Source organism: Nyctereutes procyonoides, unplaced genomic scaffold (genome assembly GCF_905146905.1).
Source record: "Nyctereutes procyonoides isolate TBG_1078 unplaced genomic scaffold, NYPRO_anot_genome, whole genome shotgun sequence".
In the NCBI taxonomy this organism is placed as follows: Eukaryota; Metazoa; Chordata; class Mammalia; order Carnivora; family Canidae; genus Nyctereutes; species Nyctereutes procyonoides.
The window spans coordinates 10,941,283-10,966,485 of NW_026575025.1; the positions used below are offsets into that span (position 1 = coordinate 10,941,283).

Consider the following 25,203-nt stretch of genomic DNA (forward strand, 5'->3'; position numbering starts at 1 on the left):
AGGAGCCTGCTTCTCCCTCTGCCTGTGTCTCTGCCTCTCATGAGTAAATAAATAAAATCTTTAAAATATATATATAAACTCAAAAAAGCATTCAGCTCTTGATCTCAGGGTCATGAGTTCAAGTTCCACATTGGGGATAGAGTTTACTTAAGAAAAAACTCAGAAAGATTTCTGGCCCTCCCTCCGGGCCCACACACAGTGCAGCAGTTCAATCACTGAATGCAGCTGTCCCCAGGATGAAGCCATCTCCTCTTGGTCAGGTCCTTTGTTAATGATCAGGATAAGAAGTATGGGGTTTAGATAGACCAGTATTAAAAATTCACTGGGGCATCTGGCTGGCTTGGTCAGGAGAGCATGAGACCCTTAATCTCAGGGTTGTGAGTTTGAGCCCCATGTTGGGTGTAGAGATTACTTTAAAATAAATAAAAATTCAGGCTTCTACACTCACCATTCATGGACATAGGATTCTTTCTTCCCCCTCACACTAGCCCCAGCCTGGTTGGTGCATCTCCTGGGTGGCAGCTCAGTCAAAAGGGGGCCTACATGATTTACACTGAATTGTGGTTCAACCACTGAGGTTCTCTTGTTGGACTGCTATGGCCCTGGATCGTGAGAATAACTGGAGTGTTCAGTTATATCTCTTTGAGTCAGTGGCCCACATGTAGACTGGGAGGACATAATGAGTCCCTGTACATTGTATAAAAATTTCCTTTGGGACACCTGGGTGTCTCAGTGGTTGAGCATCTGCCTTTGGCTCAGGTTATGATCCCAGAGTCCTGGGATCAAGTCCCTCATTAGGCTCCCTGCAGGGAGCCTCCTTCTCCCTCTACCTGTGTCTCTGCCTCTCTCTGTCTCTCATGAATAAATAAATAAAGTCTTTTTTAAAAACAATGTCCTTCTTGTGCCAGATCCTTCCAGATGAGAGGTATAAGTAGGGAATGTTTGGGAAAAGGTGAAATTCTAGCCACTGGAATAGAATAGATTGATTTTATAACAATGGAAGGAAAACAACCGCCTCAGCAGCTGGGGAAGGAGTTCATCAAACACAGGAGACATAGAGGAAGAAGAGACTTTAATGATCTTTGTATTTCCAAGCCACCTGGAGTCTCCCTTACTGAGCAAAATATCTTGGTCCAATTTGTATAAGTTGGACTGTCACTTAAATTTAACTGACTGCTGGGTCTGGTATCCTCCACTAGACAGTCTGACCTTGATTTGATTGCCGTTCTAATCCTACTGAAGGCATGGAAGCAGCAGAGGGCATCCTCAGCTCCAATATTTCCCACATAAAATACTATGCCAATGCCAGCACCTCCAGGTGCCCTCCTCATCCCCCATCTTGCAGCCGTCACCACTCACAATTCCCTGGGGCAGATGAATGCCATTTGGCTAGTGGCATGGACAAGCAGGACAGGCTGGGCCCTCAGTGGGTCCATCCCAAAACACGGACTAGACTCAATTCTTTGGCTCGGACTGGAAACTCAACGGCTACTAATGTGTGGAGAGGCCACGCTGGGGGCACTGTCAACCTGGGCTCCCCAGCTGATGTAGGTCTGTCCCACTTGGGGGGTGCCAGATTTCTTTCCAGAAGCACCATGTGCACCTTTAAGACCACACAACTTGTATGGAGGTCAAACAGAAACCCGTCTCTTTCTTGAAAACAGGATGACTTGAAACTTATCCCCAACTTTAGTTGAAGTAATCGATGACAAATGTTGGCCTGGAAGGCTCTTAGGAGCCCTTTAATTCACAAACGTTGCTATGGATGATAGAAATTCCCTGGTCTTCTTCCTTGCAGGTCAGGGCAGAGTCTGTGCAACTGTTAATATATTCTGCTACGCCTGGGTTAACACTTTTGACCAAGTGGAGGGGCTGATACAGAGAACTAAGGAGCAAGCAACCTTGCTTTTTAAGGCAGATCTGATGCTTCAATGAATTTGTTCAGCTAAGACCCTGAGGGGTCTGGTTGAGGTGAGTACTGTAAATTGACCTCATCCTGCTGCTTAAAGTCCTGTTGAGAGCAGCCTTAAGTAATGCTGTGTGACAAATTGAATGGGTTTGGCTCCAGACCCTGTTGATCAGGTTTGCCAATAGAGTGATGCAGTCATGGGAAAATCTGCCAAAATCAAAGACAGTTCAGAACTGAGGGTTGGTTATTATCACAAAAACAATTCTCCAGGACTCGCACATTTTGCACTGACTCCCTTGTCCTGGACTCTTCTCAGGAATGTTTGTGTAATGAGCAGCCATGGAAGATGGAGACGATGTCTCCTCCAAAGCAAAGAACAGACGTGCTTGTTGACCATTTGAAAAGATTTGGCGTTCTCTAAATTTAGAGTCCTCTCCACATTGCAATGCCCTGTGTGCAGACATCTATCTGGCCCCCTAGTGCTCTTTCCATGGGACTTAGGGACAAGAGGATTGATGTCAATAGGCTGATGATCACACTGTTTACTACATCATGAGTAATAAAGTCCTTTGTCTCTGACCCAAGAATCTCGTGTCTTCTGCCAGCACGCACAAAGCAGTGGTGGGCTCACTTATTAGTTTGCAAGTAGGGGACAATCTCAGCCCCTTCCCAGTCCTTGACAGGGGTACATAGAAAATCCTAGAAAAGCTGACAATAAAGCCTTTTCATAGCAATCATGGTGGGTACACCAGTTGTCTGGGAAGCAGTGGGCTTGGGCTCTTTCAGACTATTCCCTCACCAAAGAATATCACACCCTGATGTGAGGCAGCCCAACATCTGCCCCTACCTGTGGCATTGTTGACGTGGTGGTAGTTAGGCCCATTCCTCAGGGACAGCAAACACCATGGTGGCACATATGCACACACAACTCTATTCCAGCCACCGCTTGACTGCCTGGTTTGGAGGTCAGGTTCACACAGTACCAAGTGGTCTATGCTGAATAGCTGTGAGTCTGAAAAACATAACTTATGTTATTGTAGTTTCACACTAACAGGCACTCAAAAGGGGTCAGTTTTTCTTCTTGTTTTTCACCAAGATGTGAATTGGCCTGACGTTTCTGTGAAACAGGAAAGAGCTAGATAGATGATGCAGTGATAGAAGTGATACTATTCAGCTTTTGGAGCACCTGGGTGGCTCAGTTGGTTAAGCATCTGCCTTTGGCTCAGGTCATGATCTCAGAGTCCTGGGATCAAGCCCTGCATCAGGCTCCTTGTTCAGGGGGGGATCTGCTTCTCCTTCTGTGCCTCCCCCTTCTCCCTGCTCGTGTTCTCTCTTCTCTCTCTCTCTCTCTCTCTCAGATAAATAAAATCTTTTGAAAAGAATACTATTCAACTTTTGGTGCCTGTTTTCTTCGGCACTGTATGAAGGGCTTTGCATGAATTATCTCACTTAATGCTCAGGACAGCGCTGTAAATTAGGTCTTATCATCATCCCCCATTTATAGACGAGGAAGCTGAGGCTTGAGCAGGATAAGATTTCTCCACCATCACTCAGCTGGGATGTGGCGGGGCTGGGACTCCGGGCAGTGCACATCTAGAACCTGATTCTCTCAGTGGGGTTTTCCTGTGTCTGAAAGGTGGAGAAGGGTAGCAGGGCCTAAGATCCCGTCTGATTGCTCCAGCATGAAGCAAGGTTCATTTCATTGTCCAATCCCATCTCTCAGTGCCCTTCATCTCTTGGTGGCACATTGGACACCCATGCTCAGCAGAGTGTCTTTGGAGAGAGATGCTTCAGGGCAGAACTGTCCCCTCCAGGCTTCTGAAACTTCCCACCCTCATCTTCAGAACTGATGAGGAGCCTCACCCCCCCACCCTCCAGAGCCATGTCTTTCTTCAGAACCCAGAAGCTTCCCAAAGACATTCAGAACTCTGAAGGTGGCCCAAAGGCTCTCTTTCGGGGGCTGTGGCCCACATCCCCACAGGCAGCCCAGGTCCCACTGTCATGGTTCCCAGACCCAGATCACAAGGATAGGAGCTAAGATATATTGTGCACTTACTATGTGGCCAGCACCTACCAAGGGTTTCCTAAATGTCAGCTCATTTGATTCTGTGTTTAACAATGAGGAAATTGAGACTTATAGAAGTTGAAGAATTTTCTCAATTCCCATAGTTAGTACAGGATGCAGCCAGGAAAATCTAAAGCCAGAAAATGACTGCTGTGCTATGCCGCCTCCTGAAATAGAACCTCCTTATGCAGGCTGCTGATGCCCTGTCCAGCCAATTCCCCTCATGAGCCATCAGGAGCCCTGGGTTCGAGTCCTGGCTCTGCTGTTGACCGGCGGTGTAACCTTGGCCAAGTCCCTTGCCTTCTCTGGGCCTCAAGAACCTCTGCACAAAGGAGCCTTTCCTAACCTTTAAGCAGTCTTAACATTTCCTGAGTCTGGGTCCCCTGCTTCCTTTTTGCCCTATTCCAGTAGAGCTCCTCATTGCTCTCAGGGCCCCATTCACCTATCTTCAGGACATTTGTGGGACCCTTCCCACTCCTCCTTCCCAGGAGCACTGTCTAGGTTTTGGATCAGGCAGGCTGGATTTCAGTCCCCATGCCTTACCTGATGACCTGAGTCTGTTTCATCTTTCAAAGCCTCAGTCCAGAGGGCCAAGGGTTGTTTTAGAGAAATATGTAGGGAAATGCCTCCTACAGACAGGAACCCTAGACAAGAAGGATCATCCTCACCACCCCATCCCACCTCCCAACCCCACAAAGGATCCTGTGGGCCTAGGCCAGCCAAGGGAAAGCCTGGAGTTTTTTTTAAGCAGGGGAGTAGCATGGTTGGAATCAGGTTTTAAAAGGCGACTCTGGCACCAGGTAGAGGAGGGACCAGGGCAGGCAGAAGTGGCAGTGGGGAGCCCTCTTAGGTGATGGAAATTATCTAGAATGACAGAAGAGGTCATGTCTCCTTGGACTTGCAGAACTCCGTCTAGGGGGCGCGGAAGCATGCCGGTAGATTCTAGGGGAGTGGATGGCTGGTGTGGTGACACAGGAGATAAGGACAGAGAGTGTGCAGGCCAAGGATACCCCGTGGGTTGGACTGTCACAGTCTGCCCTGCTGGTCCACTCTGCCTCCTTGTCCTCCCTGCTCCATGGCCAACCTCGTGTGCTAAAGCCCCCCAGGGGCCTCTGCCTTCAGGCTTCCTTTGGAGTTCAGACCCTGGGAGGCCTGGCTCAATAAGAGGAGACTAGGGGAATATTTATTTCCCCAGCCCCCCTCCCTGCAGACAGCAAGAGGGTCTCTGCTGCAAGCCACAGGAGTTTAGTTAGTGGGGCACTAGATCCCCCTCCTAGTCCCTTCAGCCGCCAGGGCTTCCCTCTGTTGTCCCTGGTGGTCTCCTAGCCCTCTGTAAAAACTCCCTCCCATCTAGCCCCCTCCACCACCCACTCCTAGCCCACTGTTCCCTGCGGAGCTTTAGGAGTTTTGTAATGACAATAAATGACATTTACTGAGCTCGCAGTATGAGCCAGGCACTGGGCTGGGTGCTTGCTTGCACTGCCCCAAGTCACCACCCTATCCTGCTTTCAGCAGCAGGAGACACCGTTGGCCACGCACTCCTCCCAAAACACTCCTCTGACTCTTTCCAATCATGTCCCTGGATTTCCACTGTGCCCTCCCCAGCTGCTCCTTCTGAGTCACTTCTGACTCTGCCTTTTCTCCCTGATCTGGGAGTGGGGACCTCCCTGGGTCACCCAGGGCCCTCTTTCCTCCCAGGCTAAGCCGGTCCTTTGCCACCGCCATCGATGCCCCTGTATGCTGGGGACCCTAAGTCTGTGTCAGCAGGCTGCACATTCTGTCTGAGCTCTAGGCCTCTGGGTGGAGATGTCTCTATTTGGATGATACAAGCATCTCAAACTCAGCAAGCCCCAAACAAAACTCCAGACTCTTCCCTGTGTCTCCCTCTCTTCTGCCACCCTCCTCACCCACCCACGGGCTCAAGCCAGAAACCTGGAACCATTCATGCCACCTGCCTCTCCCAGTGTCTGGAGTCCACCTCCCAAATATATCTCTGTGTCCAAACTGTATCATCTCTCCAGAGATGATGGCAACAGCACCCCCTCTTGCCCTGATACAGTCCCATTGCAATGAAAAGGAAACCCAGATTCCTCATGGTGGCCTCCCATCTCCATATTCTCCCTCCCCCTTCGAACCCTGTAGCTTTGCTTGCCTTCTATTAGTTCCTAGAAGAACGGAGCCTCTCCCCTCCCATCCCTCAGACCTGCAAGCCGTCTGTAACTGTCTCTTGATCCCCTGACCCTCTCAGGCCCACTGCAGGCTCCACTCCAGTGTGGCCGGCTTCACATACACCCTGTGCACCCCTGTTCCTCTGCCAGCTTCCTGCTTACAAGTCCCTTTGTCCAGGTCCCACCACACCCTTGCTCTTCTCTCACAGCACCAGTCTCTTATACCCACAGTCACGTGTGAACTGATTTGTGTCACATGTCAGTCCCCTCCTGTACAGAGGCTTCAAGAAGGCAGGGGTTGGTTCTATTTCTTGGCAACAGCTCGGTATGTGGTAGGTTTTCAGTTTGTTGAACAACTAGATCCCCATTTCACAGGTGAGAAAACTGAGGCTTGGAGAGATTAAGACTCTATCCCTGGTCTGTCTGTACTGTGTTCCCAGGGGAGCCACAGCCTGCTCTATCTAGGGTCACTGGAGGGTCAGGTTCAAAGGAGTGTGAGGAAAATATGACTGTGAAACGCTCAGCCTTGCCTCTGGCAGGTGGTAAGCACTCAGTAGTATTCCCTGAACCTGTACCCTGAGGGAGGGTGGGGCTGCTCCTCACACCCTCTTTGGGGTTCCAGCAGTAGGGATCCCCTGAGGATGTGGCCTCACCCCATCCCTGCAACACCAGACTGTATGAACAGGTCAGAGACCACTGAGCAATTCAGGTAAGGGCACCACTTTAAGGGTCTCCCTTAGCCCCATCGGAAGCTACCCAAAGAAATCCGTCTTCAGAGTAAAAAGCAGGAGTTCCTTGGACAGGTGTTTCTAAAAGCAAGTCTCCGAACCCCCTCTCCTCAGTAGAGGGTTTGGTGCCACTCTGACTTAGCAGTGTCCCCATCCGGATGCCCTGGTCACACACACACCCGCACCCCCAACGTGTTCTGTGGGCCAGACCCTGAATCCTGGGGTCTCCTGGCCAGGCTCTGTCACTATGGCTGGGGCCTCAGGACACTGCAGCTTTCTGGGCCTCCGTTCCAGATGAGTGGACAGGCCTGGCCCCTCCTCAGCCCCTGCCAACCCCTGCCCTGGGGCCCTGCTGTGTCCCTCCTCAGCCCCCTGGGCCTTCAAGCTGCACCCCCCTCCTCCCGGCTGTTAGCCTGGGAAGGGGGCCAGGCCCTGAGCTCAGACCTTGGCGATTCCAGAGTGTCTGAGGCCCCGAGCCAGCCCCGCCAGCCCGGCCAGACAAGGCGAAGGAGGCGGGGGCAGGGTGGGCACCAGGAAGCCATGGGGGGGGGGTGCTCGGCAGGGAAGCTGGGTCTCCAGCTTTGTTCTTTCTGCCCCTCTTCTGGACCCCTCACGGAGCCCCTGGCCAAAACGGTGCCCTCTGCCTTGGGCCCCCTCCTCAGAAGGCAACGGGCCGGCACTAATGAGAAGTGACTCTGGGGGTGGTGAGCCCCCCGCGTGCGCAAGGGAGGCTGGGAGGGTGCCGAGGGGCCGGGGTTCAGCCCCCCTGGCCGCCGGCAGCCGCGTGACCTCGCCGGGGCCCCGGGGCCCTCCCCCAGCCTCGGTTTCCCGCTCGGACGCGGCCGCGCCGCCCCGCCCCGCGCCGCCCCGCGCCGCCCCGCCCCGCCCGGAGGAATCTGGCGGGCCGGCCGGCGTCCCAGGTGAGGGCCCTCTGGAAGGCGCCCAGCGCTGCGGCGGCGGCGGGTTCCGGCGGGGCGGGCATCTGGGGCGGGCACCGCCCCCGGCCTCCGCCCGCCCGCACGCCCTCGCTCCTCCGGGCCGCGGCGGCGACGCTCGAAACAGAAAAAAACTGTCTCCCTGGCCCGGGGCCAGCGTCCCAGCCCCCCTCGCCGCCGCCGCCGCGCCGCAGCCAGGGAAAACAACTGCTCACTTCTCCCTGCGTCCGCCCCGCGCGCTCCCTGCTTCCCGGCGGCCGCGGGAGCCCAGCCCGGCCGGGGGAGGCGCGGAGCGGGCCGGCCGCCCGGCCTTCCTCTCGCCTCGCTCCTCCTCTCCGCCTCAACTCGCTCGGCCTTCGCGCGGCCGCCTCAGTTTGGGGCCTTCGCAGGCCCCCCGCCCCCGGCCCCGGTTCGTGGCTGGGCTCCTTCCCGGGGCTCTGGAAGTTTCCGGGCTCCCCGCAGTCCAGCCTCCATCTCTTTGCCTCGCGCCGGGCCCGCGCCCGCGCCTGCCGTCCCCTCCCTGCGCGCTTCCTCTGTTCTTCTCCCTCTCGGCCCTCGCTCCCCCCTCCCGGGGCTCCCGGCTTGCTACCCCAATCCCCCACCCCCGGGCGCCGCGACTATAGCCCGGGCGGCCCCGGATGCCCCGGCCCCGCGGGGCTGCTGGCGGCCAGGCCCCTGAGATGCGCGGGGCGGGGGCGGGGGCGGCGGGGCTGCTGGCGCTGCTGCTGCTGCTGCTGGGCCCGGGCGGCGGGGCCGAGGGGGGGCCGGCGGGCGAGCGGGGCGCCGGCGGGGGCGGGGCGCTGGCCCGCGAGCGCTTCAAGGTGGTCTTTGCGCCCGTGATCTGCAAGCGGACCTGTCTCAAGGGCCAGTGTCGGGACAGTTGTCAGCAGGGCTCCAACATGACGCTCATCGGAGAGAACGGCCACAGCACCGACACGCTCACGGGCTCCGGCTTCCGCGTGGGTGAGGGCCAGGGGGCACGGGTCGGGGGAGCGGGAAGGCAGGCACCGGGACGAATGCGGGAGACACGCCCGGGTAGGGTACATGACACCGGGGGCCAGGGGTGCGGAAAGCAGAGCTCTGGGGCCTGGGGGCCCAGTGACCTGAGGAGCTTGGGAGGCTGGAGTCCTGAGGCTAGAGTCAGAAGGCTGCATGGACCCCGCCTTACAGCTTTGGGGTAGGGCTGAGACCTAAGGTATAGGGTCATGCTGGGGTCCCAGATGACACAGGCCACTGGGAAGGCCCTGGGTTCTGAGAGGGAATCGAAGTCAGCACACAGGGGCTTTTGAGGGATGTGAGCTGGGGCCCGGAGGTCACAGAGAAGGGATAAATATTCCCTTAAGGAACAGATTTGCTGGAAGAAACGAAAAGTCCTTTCAAAACGTCTAAAGCAGGGCCTGCCAGGGGTAGACACCTGCATGCTCTGGGAGGAGCCAAGGCCAAGGCTGGGGGTGAAGTTAGATATTGGCAATGTCTTGGAGGAAAGAAGTGCTGAGGCCTACCAAGTGGAATGCAGGCTTGGAGGTGGGGGCTGGTTTGGTTCCTCAGTCCTTCTTTTTCATGGTGTCCCACCTATGCCTTCCCCTTAAGCTCTCAAGACTCTGCCTCAGAGTCTCCCCTCCCTAACAAGCCCTCAGGACTCCCCAGTTCCAACTGGAGCCTGCCCCTTCCCCGGCATCTCTCTTCAAAGGGCCAGCCCTGGCGCTCCACTCTCCTCCTACCAGGGCCCTGTGGGCCAGGCTGGGGGAGGTGTCCCAGCAGTAATTACCCTCCTGGACAGGGTAATTAAGCTGGGCCCAGGATGGCACCAGCAAAACGGCCCCTCTTACACATTCCTATACTCACATACAGACTCACAGACCCAAGGAACCCCACTGATGTGGTCCATAGTTCTTGGGAGGTGTGTGTGTGCGCTTGTGTGCATGCATAGGCTTTGGAGTAACACTCTGTGATTAATTACATGTTTCTTTGTGTTGTCTTGGGTGCATGTCTCCAGTCACTATGAGAGTGTTTCTGTGAGCTTGTGTTGGTGCCAGAATGAATGTGTGTGTGTGTGTGTGTGTGTGTGTGTGAGAGAGAGAGAGAGAGAGAGAGAGAGAGAGAGAGAGAGACAGGATGACCGTGCGTGTGAGTGTATGTGGGCCCAGCCTCCCAGACCCCCTGGCCATACTGCCCAGGCTGCTGTCTCCATCTGTGCTGCCCACATCCCTCAGGCTTGGTGCCCAGGCCACAGTGGGCGGGTGTCATTGAGAGGTCACCCTCACCGCTATGGGTGACTCACTGGAAGGCAGGAAGAAGTGGATCCTGCCTCCCCCAGCCCAAGACACGCCTCTTCTGCCCTGACAGTCCTGGCAGGATGGGCTGGGCTGGGATGCTCTTAGCCAGGCCCTGATGGCCATAGATGTGGGTTGTCCCTCTGAGGCACTGCAAGTGTCCAGAAGAACATCACCCTCATCTTTCCATTCTAAGAAGTGAGAGCAGCCACGGGGCAGGCAGGAGAGGGGCTGGGTCTGGTGTGAGAGCTCAGGGGCCCAAGGCTGGATGTGGGATGTGAGTGTGTATTGCAGAAAGACATAGATCTCAGCCTGTCACTCAGTCACTCCTTCATTCATCCCCCTGAACCTCCTCTGGGGGGAGAGGCAGACCCAGAGCCGAGGCAGACCCAGCCCTGCCCTCCAAAGCACCCTTTACAGTGTGGGAGACAGACATAAATATAACCAAGTCAAGTGCCAGACAGAGCTGGGCGGAGGGTGATAACTCAGGAGAGGGAACAGAGGTGAGGGGGGTGGGTGTATGGGAAAAGGCTCCCTTCCCAGAGGAGAAGCTGAAGCTGGAAGGGTAATATTTGAATACGTAGAGGTGGAGGGACAGGGCCCCAAGGGGAGGGAGTGGCATGAATAAAAAAAAGCCATAGTGGCAGGAGATGTGATGTGTTTTTAGGAGGAGGGAGAAGAGTGCTAAGGCATGGGGTGCATGTGGAAAGAGCAGAGGGGGATCAACTTATAACAGATTCATTCTGGGCCATGGAGAGCCTTAAATGTTTGGATGATGAAGCAAGCCGTGGGCAAGGGTGTGATATCAGGGCTTTGCCTGAGAGGGGTTTCTCTAGGGGCAGTAGTCCAAGGTGGGAGGGGAAGAGGGGGAAGAGGATGTGGATTTCTGACAGTGTTCCCTGGATGGAGGTGGCCAAGAGAGGTCCCAGAGAGGTAGTAGCTAGAGATGTGGGCATCGCTGATAGTGGTGAGGTAAAGGCCCTGGGATGGCAAGGCAGAAGGAGGAAAGGAGGGAGGGCTCAGAGAGGGCTGAGGTCTGAATGAGGGAGAATGAGGAGGAAGTGCCAGATAGAGGTTACATTCCCAGGAAAGTCTGGAGGGGAAAGCCAGAGGAGAAAGCAGCTGTTCCATCACCACCAGCACCATCATTTGCTAGTACTTTTTAAACACCCTCCATGTGCCAGGCAGTGTGCTGAGTATTTGTACAGGCATTACCTCCTTGAGTAGACACAACAAACATCCCTACAGATGAGAACGCTGAGGCACAGGGAGGAGGAGCAAGATGCTCAGGGCCACACAGCTGGCACATGGCCTCCTTGCTAGGATTTAAATCCAGGATTTAAGACTCCAGAAGCTAACATGGGTAGAAGAATGTTGGGAAGACCTAGAGAGCAGTTTCTACGGGTTCCAAAACCAGCTTCTCAAGGAAGACAGAACCAGTGGGTGGCAAGGAAGTGGAGAAGAGGAGAAAGAGAGGGATGAGGAGGGACCTGGCTGGGGACTGGGGGCTGGGGGTGCCTATGTGCCTGGACCCTGATCTACCTCCCCTCCTCAGTGGTGTGCCCTCTGCCCTGCATGAACGGTGGCCAGTGCTCCTCCCGAAACCAGTGCCTGTGTCCCCCGGACTTCACGGGTCGCTTCTGCCAGGTGCCCGCTGGAGGAGCTGGCGGGAGCACCGGCGGCTCGGGCCCTGGGCTGGGCCGGGCCGGGGCCCTGTCCACAGGTGCGCTGCCGCCCCTGGCTCCAGAGAGCGAGTCTGTGGCCAGCAAGCACGCCATCTACGCGGTCCAGGTGATCGCTGATCCGCCGGGGCCTGGGGAGGGACCCCCTGCCCAGCATGCAGCCTTCCTGGTGCCCCTTGGGCCAGGACAGATCTCAGCAGAAGGTACCGGACCACACGGGGCAGACCCGGGGAGGCCGAAGGGGGCGGACACACTGGTGGTGGGACCTCCAGGAGCCCCCGCCCCCTGGCTCGACAACCTGTAGTGTGGGGCAGCACTGAAGCCACCGTGCACCGCCCCTCAGTGCAGGCCCCGCCCCCCGTGGTGAACGTGCGCGTCCACCACCCACCCGAGGCCTCGGTCCAAGTGCACCGCATCGAGGGGCCGAATGCCGAGGGCCCCGCCCCTTCGCAGCACCTGCTGCCGCACCCCAAGCCCCAGCACCCCCGGCCACCCACCCAGAAGCCCCTGGGCCGCTGCTTCCAGGACACACTACCCAAGCAGCCCGTGAGTGAATCCACAGTCCAGCTGGACCAGCCCTTGGGTCTCAGGGTTATCCTGTCCCAGCTCAATGCGGATTGCGCAAAACAGGGGTCCCCTGAGGAGGGAGGCCGGGTGGGGCTGGGCCCCCTGTGACCCCTGTTCCAACTTCCCCTAGTGTGGCAGCAATCCCCTCCCGGGCCTCACCAAGCAGGAGGACTGCTGTGGGAGCATCGGCACCGCATGGGGCCAGAGCAAGTGCCATAAATGCCCTCAGCTGCAGTGTGAGTGCCTGGGCTCAGGGATACCCGCTGCTGCAGGGGGGAACCCATGCATACCTCCTCCTCCCCTACAGGGGGAGGACCTAGCCTATGCAGCTTGAGCCTCTCACTGCCCACCAAATTACCCCCCTCCCAGCATCCCACTCTGCTCCTCCCCAGCGCCCTCCTTTCCCTCCCCGCAGGACCCCCAGTATCCTCCCCTGCCATGCTGTCCTCTCTCTGCAGACACAGGGGTGCAGAAACCAGGACCTGTACGTGGGGAGGTGGGCGCTGACTGCCCCCAGGGCTACAAGAGACTCAACAGCACCCACTGCCAGGGTATGGGCCAGCCAGGAGATTCTGTGGACTGGAGGGATAAGCCAGTTGTCACTGTGGGAGGTCCCATGGTGGGTGACAGAGGAGGTGGGGCTGGAGCAGGACCTTGAGGTTCTTGGAGCAGCTTGCTGTCACCCTGTGACCCTACACTAGAGAGATCACATTCCCACTTACCACAGACATCAACGAGTGCGCGATGCCAGGCATGTGTCGCCATGGTGACTGCCTCAACAACCCTGGCTCCTATCGCTGCGTCTGCCCACCTGGCCATAGCTTGGGTCCCTCCCGAACGCAGTGCATTGGTGAGAATGGGGGGGCTCAGGTCCTGGGGAGGTCACAAGGCATGGACAGGAGAGGTAAGGCTCCAAGCAGCAAGGATCAGAGGTCACAAAGGTCAGAGTGGGGTCAGGGTTGATTGGAGGAGGAATAAGGCCCAGAGCCGATAGGATCAGGGATCAGTGGGCTCAGGAGTCACATGAGATCTGGTTAGAGGTCACATGGGGTCAGGGGCTATACAGAGTGAGGGTCATATGAGATCATGGGCTGGTTGGGTAGGAGGGATAGAGTCTAGAGCAACTAGAATCAAGGGCCAGTGGGGCCAGTTGATCACAGAGATTTCAGGGGTCACATGCGGCCAGAGAAACACAGGTTCAGGGATCACATGAATTCAGGGTCATGTGAGGTCAGAGGCCACATGAGGATCAAGGGCTGTCTGAGCCAGAGAGGCAAGGTCTGGAGCAGTTGGTAAGAGGGACATGGGCAGTGTTCAAGGCAGGATGCCCATGCCTGCCCCTGGCCCCTGCAGCGGACAAGCCAGAGGAGAAGAGCCTGTGTTTCCGCCTGGTGAGTCCAGAGCACCAGTGCCAGCACCCACTGACCACGCGCCTTACCCGCCAGCTCTGCTGCTGCAGTGTGGGCAAGGCCTGGGGTGCGAGGTGCCAGCGCTGCCCCACTGATGGCACCGGTGAGCCTGAGGTGTGTGGGGCTGAGGGGCCGTCTGTGTGCCTGTCCAGGAAATACTCATTTCTCTGCCCCTTGCTCTGGCAGCTGCCTTCAAGGAGATCTGTCCAGCTGGGAAGGGGTACCACATCCTCACTTCCCACCAGACACTCACCATTCAGGGAGAAAGTGACTTTTCCCTTTTCCTGCACCCCGACGGGCCACCCAAGCCCCAACAGCTCCCCGAGAGCCCTAGCCGGGCACCACCACCTGAGGACACAGAGGAAGAGCGAGGTCTGGCCTGACCCTTTCCATTCCCTGACAGATGCCAAACACCTAGACCTGACCCCTGGACTCCTGACCTGCGGATATGACCTCAGAGTCTAACCCCTAACCCCTAATCCTTGACCTAACCACTGGCCCCCAGAGCTAACCCTCTTGTCCCTAAGCAAGGTTGCAACCCTAGGATTTATCCCCTGATCAATAGGATCTGACCATCCATTTTCCTCCAGATTTATTCCTCTGAGTACGGAACCCCTTTGATTTCCACCAGGGCATTGATCCAGCTCAAATGTTGTACCTAGATATGACCTTCTGACTCTTGACCCAAGGATTTTGACTCTAGAGATCACCTCCTAAGCCCTATTCTATAACCCAAGGACCTTGACCAGCCATTGCTCCCTGTAACTGTTTCCCTGACCCTAGGATCTAACTCTTGACACTTGACCCAGAGACATGATTGTTGAACTCTTAGAGACCCTAACCACAAATAACTGCCGATCCTAGTCTTAACTCCCTCCTCCCAGCCCTGCACTAATGCCCCATCATCTTCCCTTTTAGGGGTGAGCACGGACTCAGTGAGTATGAGAGCCTGGGCGGGAGGAGCAGGGAAGCTAAGGAGACAATGGGAAGCTAAGGAGACTACTGTCCTCACAGCCAGTGATCGAGGAGGAGTCAGCACAGCAGAGTCACCCGACTGCCACCATGTCTCCTGCCAGGCCATACCCGGGTGAGCTGGGCACTGCAAGAACCAGTCCTCATGGGGGTGGTTGACAGAGGAGCCACAAAAGGATAGTGAAGCTGGATGTGAAATCCTAGCCAATGGCTTGCCTAGAGAGGGGTGGCTTTCCCATTGTTCACAACCGCTGATGGATCTACACTTCTGCCTACAGAGTTGATCTCTCGGCCCTCGCCTCCCACTGTGCGCTGGTTCCTGCCAGACCTCCCGCCATCCCGCAGTGCAGTGGAGATCGCTCCTACTCAGGTCACAGGTAAGACCTGTCCACCTAGGCCACGACCCAGAGAAGACCCCTCCCTGGCTTAATTTTACTCCTCCCTCACCACCTCCCCAATCATTCCTGAGCACTAACATTTATCCTGGGGTTACTCTGTGCCAGGCTGTGTACTGCACTGGCCTCTGGGGAAGCCATTGTGTGCAGCAGAGACCCCATTCTGCCCTTGAATAATGCCAGTATTTTGGTGCTCAGCTCAGTCCGAGGGTACTAATCCACTCATCCAACAAATATTTATTGAGCACCTACTACGTGCCAGGCACTGTTTAGGTGCTGGGGATACAGTAGTAAACCAAAGCCAGAAATTCTCTGTTCTTGCAGGGCAAACAGACACCAGACAGATCAGTGGCTAAAAATCTCATAAATGCCGTGGAAAAATAAATCCGAGAAGGAAAGAAGTTTGGGAGTTGTGATAATATGGAGGGTGGCAAGGAGAAAAGGTTTTCTGGGCAGGGCTTTGAAAGAGTGTTAGAAATGAACAAGAAGTGGGGAAGGAATGGGTGTGCAGGTTGGGAAAACTGACATTCCAAGGGAAGATCAGGCAAAGGGTACATGAAACATTGGTGGATGGAAAACCACACACAGCCCAGTGTTTTTGAACCAAGGGAGAGCCAACTCACAGAGCCTTGTTAAGAGGCCTGGGTTTGATCCCAAAGGCTGTGGGAAGAGTCCGTAGGGTTTGGGGCATCATGATAATTGCTAGCTATGGCTGAGCAACTGCCTTGTGCCAGGCACTGACTGAAGGGTTTTACATACTAAATATCATTTAACCTTCTCCTACTGTGAATGTGGGTATGGTTAGCTTCATCTTCCAGATGAGAATACGGGGGCTCAGATTCAATAGCTTGTTCCTCTGCCGCAGTCAGGAGCCAGATTCTAGTCTGTCTGGGTGGGCTCCAGAGCTACAAAGGAGCTACCAGCTGATTGGAATCTAGGAGGCTCTGGGGGTGAGGGCCCAGGGTGGCAGTCCTGGAGGCCCGTATGGGCTAGGACAGCGAGTGACAGCTCCCTCAGGGCTGTGGGAATGTGGGGGAAGAGGCACCTAGGGAGGCTTCTCAGGGGAGGGGGTGTTCAGGAGGCTGGGGAGCCAGATAGTCTAGGTGAAAAGAGCAGCCTGCTGGGTGTGTTTGGGGTGGGGCAGAGCTCAGGATCCAGTCCAGGGTTTCAAGGAGGAGGGAAGTGAGGGAGGAGGAGGAGGAACATAGGAGGCAGGGAGTTCAGGACTGGTGACAAAGAGTGCAAAGCGGGTTTCTGGATCTGACCACTTCTGCACAACCAGGGGGCATGCGGATTCCCAGGAAATGAGCTCCTTGCCTGCCTTGGGAGGAGGAGGAAAGCAACCATTCTGGAATAGGGGACCCAGGTCCCTGAGGCAAAGGTGTTGGGGTCACTGGGCTAGAGTATAGGGGAGTGTCTAAGGCTACAGGGTTTTAAATATTGTGAGTGGAGGGGGAGGGTCTCAGAGCCTGTTGGGTAGGGGTATTGGGATGACTGAATGGCCCTGAGGGGAGGTGATGGCGTTTGGGGTGCTGGAGATGGAAGGTAGTAGGGATAGAAATATCAGGGATACTACAGTTGAGGTTAGGAATGGAACCTGGGGTTGCCCTCTGGGGTCGTGATGTTGGGGTTATCTGGGATGGAGGTGCAGGAAATCCTAGGATTGGCGTATGAGCTACAAGGACCCGAGGTCATGGTGTGATCAGGCTCGGGGATCTGGGTCATAGGAATAGGGCATGGAGGTCTGCCCGGGAACCGGAACCGTGGCAGAAAGTGAGCGCTCCCTGCTCAGCCCCCTGCTCAACCGCCTCCCCCTCTCCGCCTCCCAGAGACAGACGAGTGCCGTCTGAACCAGAACATCTGTGGCCACGGAGAGTGCGTCCCGGGCCCCTCGGACTACTCCTGTCACTGCAATCCCGGCTACCGATCGCACCCGCAGCACCGCTACTGCGTGGGTGAGCGCCGGGGAGTGGGTGGCCCCGGGGCGGCCTAGGATCCCAACGCCCTGAGACATCTCCCCGCCCGGGTCCTTCTCAGACGTGAATGAGTGCGAGGCGGAGCCATGCGGCGCCGGGAGGGGCGTCTGCATGAACACGGGCGGCTCGTACAACTGCCACTGCAACCGGGGCTACCGCCTGCACGTCGGCGCCGGGGGGCGCTCGTGCGTGGGTGAGCACGGTGGGGGCTAGCGCGGGGTAGGGGTGGGGCAGGGCGGATGGGGGCCTCTCCTCTGGATTGCCGTGTAACCGCCTCCACCGCCCCTGGCAACCCCCTCACGCCCTCTTCCTCCTACTCAGACCTGAACGAGTGCGCCAAGCCTCACCTGTGTGGCGATGGCGGCTTCTGCCTCAACTTCCCCGGCCACTACAAGTGCAACTGCTACCCCGGCTACCGGCTCAAAGCCTCACGACCACCCGTGTGCGAAGGTGGGGGAGACCCCATCCAGACCGACAGGGGGTCCTCTATTGTCCCTCGACCTGGGCTGGGGGCAGGAGGCCTGGACTCCAGCCCTGGGCCTCTGAGAGGTTGGGCTGCGGGAGCCCAGAGGACCGGGTTGGCCTTGGTGATCTGTAACGGAGGGAGGCCCCACCCAGGACACTGAGCGCCTGGCCCGCCACATTGTCCCCAAATGGGTCTCCCTCCTCCCCCGCCCCGCACAGACATCGACGAGTGCCGAGATCCCAGCTCCTGCCCGGATGGCAAATGCGAGAACAAACCCGGGAGCTTCAAGTGCATTCCCTGTCAGCCCGGCTACCGCAGCCAAGGGGGCGGGGCCTGCCGCGGTGAGGGGCGGGGCGTGGATCCAGACGGGGCGGGGATTCGAAGGCTGATGGGCGGGGCCCGCGCGGAAGTTGTCTCCGGGACCCAGCAGTTTCCGGGTCCTGTTAGGACAGGGGCGGGGCAGATGGCGGTGAGAGGCGCCTGGCAGTGGGGGCCTCCCCCATCCCAGGCAGAGGAGACCCCCGCCCCGGCACAACGCGGGGTCCAAGGGGGCGGCGACCGAGGCGCGTCTTCGCCGCTGCAGACGTGAACGAGTGTGCCGAGGGCAGCCCCTGCTCGCCCGGCTGGTGCGAGAACCTCCCAGGCTCTTTCCGCTGCACGTGCGCCCAGGGCTACGCGCCGGCGCCCGACGGCCGCAGTTGCCAGGGTGAGCCCCAGCCCCTTCCCCGATGCTCCCGCACCCACTCACGCGTGGAAGCTGGGGACCAAGTAAGCCTGTCTGTCCCATGTTGGGCAGGAGATAGCTAATTCACCCTCCAGTTCACTGGACCTGACTGATGAAAGGGCCACCAGAATTTCTACAGAAGAAGAGTCTTAGGGAGGCGAGGCTTGAAGCTGCTTTTGCAAAGCACATTTCTTACATTTAAAGGGGAAAAAAGATATTAAAGGACAAGGAGGGGCGTTAGTAGTTCTGCTGCACTGTTTCTTAGGCACCAAGAGGTGGGCTGGGGCTGGGATTCAGAGAAACTGAGAAACATTAGGCACAGACTGGAGAATGCAGGGCTGTGGGCCTGGCTGGAATGTGGGTTCGGGCTGGGAGGAGGGGAGGCCAGAACTGCCCTGAAAGAACAGTAGGAATTTAACCAAGCAAAGAAAGCCAGCACCAGGGGACTCAGAGGTGAAAATCAGTGCGGGATGCACAGAAAACTGAGGTGTAAGCAGAGGGTGGGGGGCTGAGTTCTGGCTGGTGAGGGGCAGGGCCCCACCCTCTAGGAGGCCCCCTGAGCCCTGCCCAGGAGGCTGAGCTTCATCCTGAGGGTGTTATGAGGCACCTGAAGCATTTTAAGGGGAAGGCTGATGAGATTCACCATTGGCTTTAGAAAGTTTCCTGCTGCTGAGTGTGCAGAGTAGCTGACGGTTTGCTGGAGACTCAGGACACAGATGGTGGTGGACATGATGAGGGTAGTGGCCTCAAGATGGTCATGGGGTGATGTGATATAAGAGAAATATTAAAGCAGATTACCTGGGCTTGTTAACTGGATGTCAAGGTGAGAGAGGGACCCTCCAGGTTTCTGGTTTGGGTGACTCTGTGGGTGGTGCTGTTTGTTGGGATAGGGCCTCCAGGGGTGGTGCAGATTTGAGAAGGAAGACACTACATTTCATGCTGGACAAATTGAGTAGGTGGTCCCTGTGGGCCTCTGAGCTGGAGATGCCAGCAGAGGGTGGGCAGTACAGATTGGAAGCCTTGGCCAGACACAGTCCCCTGGAATTGTGGACTTCTGGGGACTGTGGAGCCTTGGGGTGCGCTTGCTCAGCCAAAGAGGGTGGGTCCAGTGAGTGGAGCCTCAGCAAAGCCTTGTGGGCAAGGCCACATCAACAGAAGGTGGGATAGGAGTGGGAAGTGGGGGCGGATGGAAGAAGGCTCAGCGAGTATGAGCTGAGAAACTGGGGAGAGGCTTCCAGGGCAGAGGAAGATGAACCAAATGCACAAGAGACGTTCTTGTAAAGTAAGTGAGTAGTGAGATGAGAAAGTCCCTGGTAACCTTGGTTGGGTGGCTTCTGTGGCATGAGGGGGCCAAGAGATGCAGGCGGCAAGTGAGGAAGAGTGGGACATGGGGCTACCAGAATGGGGTTTAGGGTTGTAGGCTAAGGAGATACCAGGAAAGTGGGCCAGGGGATGATAATCGCAGCTGGGGGAGGAGCCATGGGCAGGAGAAGGGACATCTCTTGCTCTAGCAGATGTAATAATTTTCAGGTTAAAGGAGATTACCCTTAGTTTTCTCAATGAACACTGGAGGAGGGCCTGAGTCCAGCAGGGGACTTGCAATGACCAGTAGAGGTTTGGGACTGCCCAAGGGCATGGGAGCTGCTGCCTAGGGACTTTCCAGAAGTCCAGACTTGGAAGGAGGGGCAGGGTGGTGCCAGCCACACTGAGTATCAGGCAGGGCCTAAGGCCAGAGGGAGTGGCCATGGCCCAGGGTGCTCAGCCTGGCCGTTGCCTGCACCCTACTCAACATCTTGGATCTGGAGGCCCAGAGGAAGCATGGCCTGGCAGAGCAGTGCTGAGGGAGGAGAGGTGTTGCAGGCCTCTGAGGGAGAAGGTGGGATAGGGGACTTGAGAACAGCAGAGGCCGGGGAGCGGGGGTGGGGGGGGTGGGGAGGGGAGGAAGCAACTGCCACTAAAGTGAAGGTCACAGAAACTGATGGTGTAAGTAAGGTCAAGGCTAGGCCTGGCTGACCCTATGGATGCTGAAAAGTACTCGAGGGGGGAGCAAGACAGAGAAATGGAGACTAGGAAGGTGGGTGCTGACAGCAAAGAGAAGGTGAAGGCTGGCATGGGGGCCAAGTGCACCGTGGAGGCAGAGCACATTTGGAAGGGGTCTGAGGTGTGGCCAAGAACCAGCTTCTGCCACAAGGGACTGCAGAGAAGCATGCTTTCAGGGGAAGGCCAAGTTCCTTTACTGCACAAGCGGAAGACTTTATTCCGTGAGAAGGACAAAGAGAGGGGCTTGTTTACGTGGGAAGAAAGGGAGCCATGGCAGATGAAAGGGTGAGAGCAGCTGGGGCAAGGAAGACCAGGGCAGCATGGGAAGAGGAGATGGGGAAGGTGCCCTTGTCTGATGAGGATGGACAAAAGCTGGGGAAGCTTGAGCTCTTTGGAACCAGACACAGCCCAGGGTCCCTGGCAGCACCTGGCCTGGTCACCAGGGCACTGTGTGCCACACGGAGGGGTGTTAGGGGCCTGTACTTCCCTTGAGCACCCCTGGCCTCAGCTCCGGTGCTCCATGCCACAGGTATGGGTGGGGAAAGGGGATCAGAGGCCTGAGACCATCCTGTGCTGGCCCTCACCTCCCCTCCCCCATGTCCTACAGATGAGGATGAGTGTGAGGCCGGGACTGTGTGTGACAATGGCATCTGCACCAACACGCCAGGCTCTTTCCAGTGTCAATGCCTCTCTGGCTATCATCTGTCAAGAGACCGGAGCCGATGTGAGGGTGAGCAGTGCCAAGAGTTGGGAGTTAACCTGTTCCTCCCTACCTCAGGACTTCCACTGCGCAGGCTCCAAGCCCAGGGGCTCCCTGTAAACAAGCCAGGCCCTTTCCTGTCCAGCCCCAATCCGGATCAGAGATGGGGCATGAGGTGTGGGCCCAACCCAGGGGTCTGGGGGTAGCCTTGGCAGCCTTCTGCTGTCTGAGTGGAGTGAGTCCCTGAGATCCCCTACCTTTGATCCTCTACAGACATTGATGAGTGTGACTTCCCCGCAGCCTGCATTGGGGGTGACTGCATCAACACCAATGGTTCCTACCGATGTCTCTGTCCCCAGGGGCATCGGCTGGTAGGCGGCAGGAAGTGCCAAGGTATGGGGGGATTGGCTGAGAGTTCCTGAGGAGGGATGGCAGGGAATGGCAGTCATCTCCTAGATACACTGTTGATCTGTCTTTCCATCCATCCGTCTGTCCACACATTCACGCAGCCTTCAACTCCTTCACCTAGAATAGCAACAGTAATAATGAAAGTAATTACGTGGCACTTACTCTGTGCCAGCTCACCCTTAGGTGCAGTAGCCAGCAGGAGTTTACTGAGAACCTACTATTTGCCACCTTCTATCCTATGTACAGATGTGGAGCAACCACCCAGGGTTCCCACTAGGGGAGGCTGACATATAAACTGATTCCTACCATTCAGGATGCCAAAAGAGGTCTGGACAAATGATTAACTGGCAACAGAAAGGTGACAGTTGAATTGGAACTTGGAGCATAAAGATGATCCCCTAACACATAAATAAGTCCCCATGCAGAGAGAAGCACGGATGGTATTCCAGGCCCAAAGAACAGTGTGTTCAAAGCACAGAGATCTGGAAGGAGCTAGTTGTGTTTTGTGTGGAAAATGCTCCTAACGTAGAGTTGGGGGGTGCTGGTGTTTAAAGGATAAAACTGAAAGATATCAGGAAGCCAAACTGCAGGTCCTCAAATGCCGAGTTGAGGACTCCATTTGTTGTCAGTGACAGCCATCACAGGTTTCAGGAAGAAGACAGTGAATGTGCACACCTCTACCCACAGGCACAGACAGACACGAGCAGACTTCCTATTGTGTGTACTTTGAGATCAAAGTGGAAGTTTGAGTTCTGAGCTTGTGTGAGTCCCTGGAGGCACATCCTTAGAAAAGAGGGGCTGGTTCCCTTGGAGCAACTATTTCTGCTTCCCTCCCTTGCCACAGACATAGATGAGTGCAGCCAGGACCCGGGCCTGTGCCTTCCCCACGGGGCCTGTGAGAATCTGCAGGGCTCCTACGCTTGCATCTGTGATGAGGGCTTCACGCCCACCCAGGACCAGCACGGCTGTGAGGGTGAGTGCCCTCCAGGCTCCTCCTCAGGCTGCACCACTTCCCTTAGCTGCAGCTTTGGTGCAGAGATGGACTCTGGAATCTGGGGAATGGGGAGAAGTGCCTTGCAGGGGAGCCCTGAATGCCACGTTGAGGATGGAGCTTGACCCTGGACAGGGCAGCTGAGGGGAGCCAGGGAATGTGAAAGAGCAGAGGAATGAGGTTGGTGGGGAGGTGGGTTGGCGAGACTGCAGGGCCCTGAGCTGCCCTCCGCTCCCCTCAGAGGTGGAGCAGCCCCACCACAAGAAGGAGTGCTACCTTAACTTCGATGACACGGTGTTCTGCGACAGTGTACTGGCCACCAATGTCACCCAGCAGGAGTGCTGCTGCTCACTGGGGGCTGGCTGGGGAGACCACTGCGAGATCTACCCCTGCCCAGTCTACAGCTCAGGTCAGGAGTCTCCATTTCTTCATTTTGGAAACAGAGTAGGGGAACGGCCTTCCCTGGGTCGGTGGGAAATGGGGCGGAGAGTTCCGACCTGACCCCGACAGCCAGTGCGCACGCGCTCAGTCCTGCCTCCTTTCCTTCCCACGGCCGTTCTCTCCCCACAGCCGAGTTCCACAGTCTCTGCCCAGACGGGAAGGGCTACACCCAAGACAACAACATTGTCAACTATGGCATCCCAGCCCACCGTGGTAAGCCCCAACGCGGCTCCGCCCACCGATGTTGGGACCGCCGCGACCCCGCCCGTGCTCTCTAGTTCGGTAGCGAGCACTGGGGTAAGCCCCGCCCACGCCTTCAGCGCCTGCCCCGCCCCTATCCCCGCTCACGTCAGCGTCGGGAAAAGCCTCTCCCACTGAGTTTGCTCCGCTCCCGCGGTAAGCCCCGCCCACACCGCCCTGACCGCGTGCCCGAGCCGCCGGGCAGGTGGAGGCCACAGGCACCCGCGGCTTGTCACTCCATAGACATCGACGAGTGCATATTGTTTGGGGCGGAGATCTGCAAGGAGGGCAAGTGCGTGAATACGCAGCCGGGCTACGAGTGCTATTGCAAGCAAGGCTTCTACTACGACGGGAACCTACTGGAGTGCGTGGGTAAGGGGCCATTGGACAGTGGCCGGGAGACGCGCACAACCATCCGACTTCGGGCCCGTACCGTCCACTCGCGCTCTTCCTCCCCGCAGACGTGGACGAGTGCCTGGACGAGTCCAACTGCCGGAACGGAGTGTGTGAGAACACGCGCGGCGGCTACCGCTGTGCCTGCACACCACCTGCCGAGTACAGCCCTGCGCAGCGCCAGTGTCTAAGCCCTGAGGAGATGGGTGAGGCCCAGGCCTGCTGGCTGGGGAACCAGGAGGGGAGCGGGGACGGGCCGAGCTGTGACCGCCACCCCCCCATGCCCTCGCTACCCGTAGACATAGACGAGTGCCAGGACCCGGCAGCCTGCCGCCCTGGTCGCTGCGTCAACCTGCCGGGCTCCTACCGCTGCGAGTGCCGCCCGCCCTGGGTGCCCGGGCCCGCCGGCCGAGATTGCCAGCTCCCAGAGAGCCCAGCCGGTGAGGGCGAGTTGTCCTGGGCCGACTCCAGGGCCCGGACCTCCGCTGTGTGGTGTCCAGGGGTCGCAGCCCTGCAAGGGTAGGTTGGAACCGGGAGCTGACTGTCCCCCCTAGCTGATGCCTGGTGTTCCTCCATAGAGCGTGCCCCAGAGCGACGGGACGTGTGCTGGGCCCAGCGTGGAGAAGATGGCATGTGCGCGGGGCCCCTGACCGGGCCAGCCCTCACCTTCGACGACTGCTGCTGTCGCCAGGGCCGCGGTTGGGGGGCCCAGTGCCGCCCCTGCCCACCTCGCGGTGCTGGTGGGCACTGCCTGGGAGCAGCTGGCAGAGGAGTATTGGGGCGGGAGCCCGGGTGCATCCCAGTCACTGACCGCCCCTGTCCCTCCCAGGGCCCCAGTGCCCGACGTCGCAGAGTGAGAGCAACTCCTTCTGGGATGCCAGCCCCTTGCTGCTCGGGAAGCCCCCTCGAGGTGAGTGTAACAACGGGGAAGGGACAGAGGCGACGAGGGTCATCAACCATCAGCTTGGTGGAGGTGGAGGTTGATGTCCGCATTCTCCCCGCCCGGCGCAGAAGAGGACAGCTCTGAAGAGGATTCAGATGAGTGCCGCTGCGTGAGTGGCCGCTGCGTGCCCCGGCCGGGCGGTGCGGTGTGCGAGTGTCCCGGTGGCTTCCAGCTCGACGCCTCTCGTGCGCGCTGCGTGGGTAAGCGAGCCGGGGGAAGGGGGCAGGGCAGGGGCTGTGGGGGGTGGGGCCAACGCCCAGGCCAGCTGCAGGGGGGTGGAGGGGCACACTAAGGGGGTTGCGTGTTCTGGCGCCCTTGGTGAAGCCCGCACCTGTCGCCCTCACTTCCAGACATCGATGAGTGCCGAGAGCTGAACCAGCGCGGGTTGCTGTGCAAGAGTGAGCGCTGCGTGAACACGAGTGGCTCCTTCCGCTGCGTCTGCAAAGCTGGCTTCGCGCGCAGCCGCCCGCATGGGGCCTGCGTGCCCCAGCGTCGCCGCTAACGGAGAGCCAGACCTTGGCCATCAGCGAGGGGCTTCCACCTGACCCCCTGGGCGAGCTCTGCCTCTATCGTCTGCCGTGACTCCGGGCTTAGACCCAGAGCTCTCCAGGGCCCGCAGACCCCTTCCTGTGCCTGGAGTTCCAAGGGCATCTGTAGCGGGATGCCACCCAGGTCACAGGTGGAGATTGGGTCTGGGGCACTGGAGGCTTCCTCCCAGAGGGCATTTCCTGGAAACTGATAAATCAGATTGTGCCTCTTTACTCTTGGCTTTCGAACA

The 25,203-nt window shown here is 57.5% G+C and overlaps 1 protein-coding gene across 2 annotated transcripts; it reads left to right on the plus strand.

Moving 5' to 3' along the window:
- Positions 1-8,021: 8,021 nt before the first annotated feature.
- On the plus strand, positions 8,022-25,186 carry LTBP3 (latent transforming growth factor beta binding protein 3). 2 transcript variants are annotated; one of them, XM_055310480.1, is made up of 28 exons: positions 8,025-8,768; positions 11,634-11,963; positions 12,104-12,306; positions 12,458-12,563; positions 12,786-12,878; positions 13,055-13,177; positions 13,681-13,839; positions 13,923-14,108; positions 14,655-14,671; positions 14,751-14,823; positions 14,987-15,085; positions 16,933-17,058; positions 17,141-17,272; positions 17,401-17,529; positions 17,764-17,886; positions 18,129-18,251; positions 20,917-21,039; positions 21,283-21,402; positions 22,262-22,390; positions 22,650-22,817; positions 22,979-23,062; positions 23,333-23,461; positions 23,551-23,688; positions 23,782-23,922; positions 24,061-24,222; positions 24,312-24,392; positions 24,494-24,625; positions 24,776-25,186. In XM_055310480.1, the coding sequence occupies exons 1-28, from the start codon at positions 8,444-8,446 to the stop codon at positions 24,925-24,927; spliced, it is 3,906 nt and encodes a 1,301-aa protein (XP_055166455.1). In that variant the 5' UTR covers positions 8,025-8,443; the 3' UTR covers positions 24,928-25,186. The 2 variants fall into 2 exon arrangements, with proteins under 2 accessions (XP_055166464.1, XP_055166455.1); XM_055310489.1 differs by lacking the exon at positions 23,782-23,922 and having other exon boundaries at positions 8,022-8,768.
- The last annotated feature ends 17 nt before the right edge of the window (positions 25,187-25,203 follow it).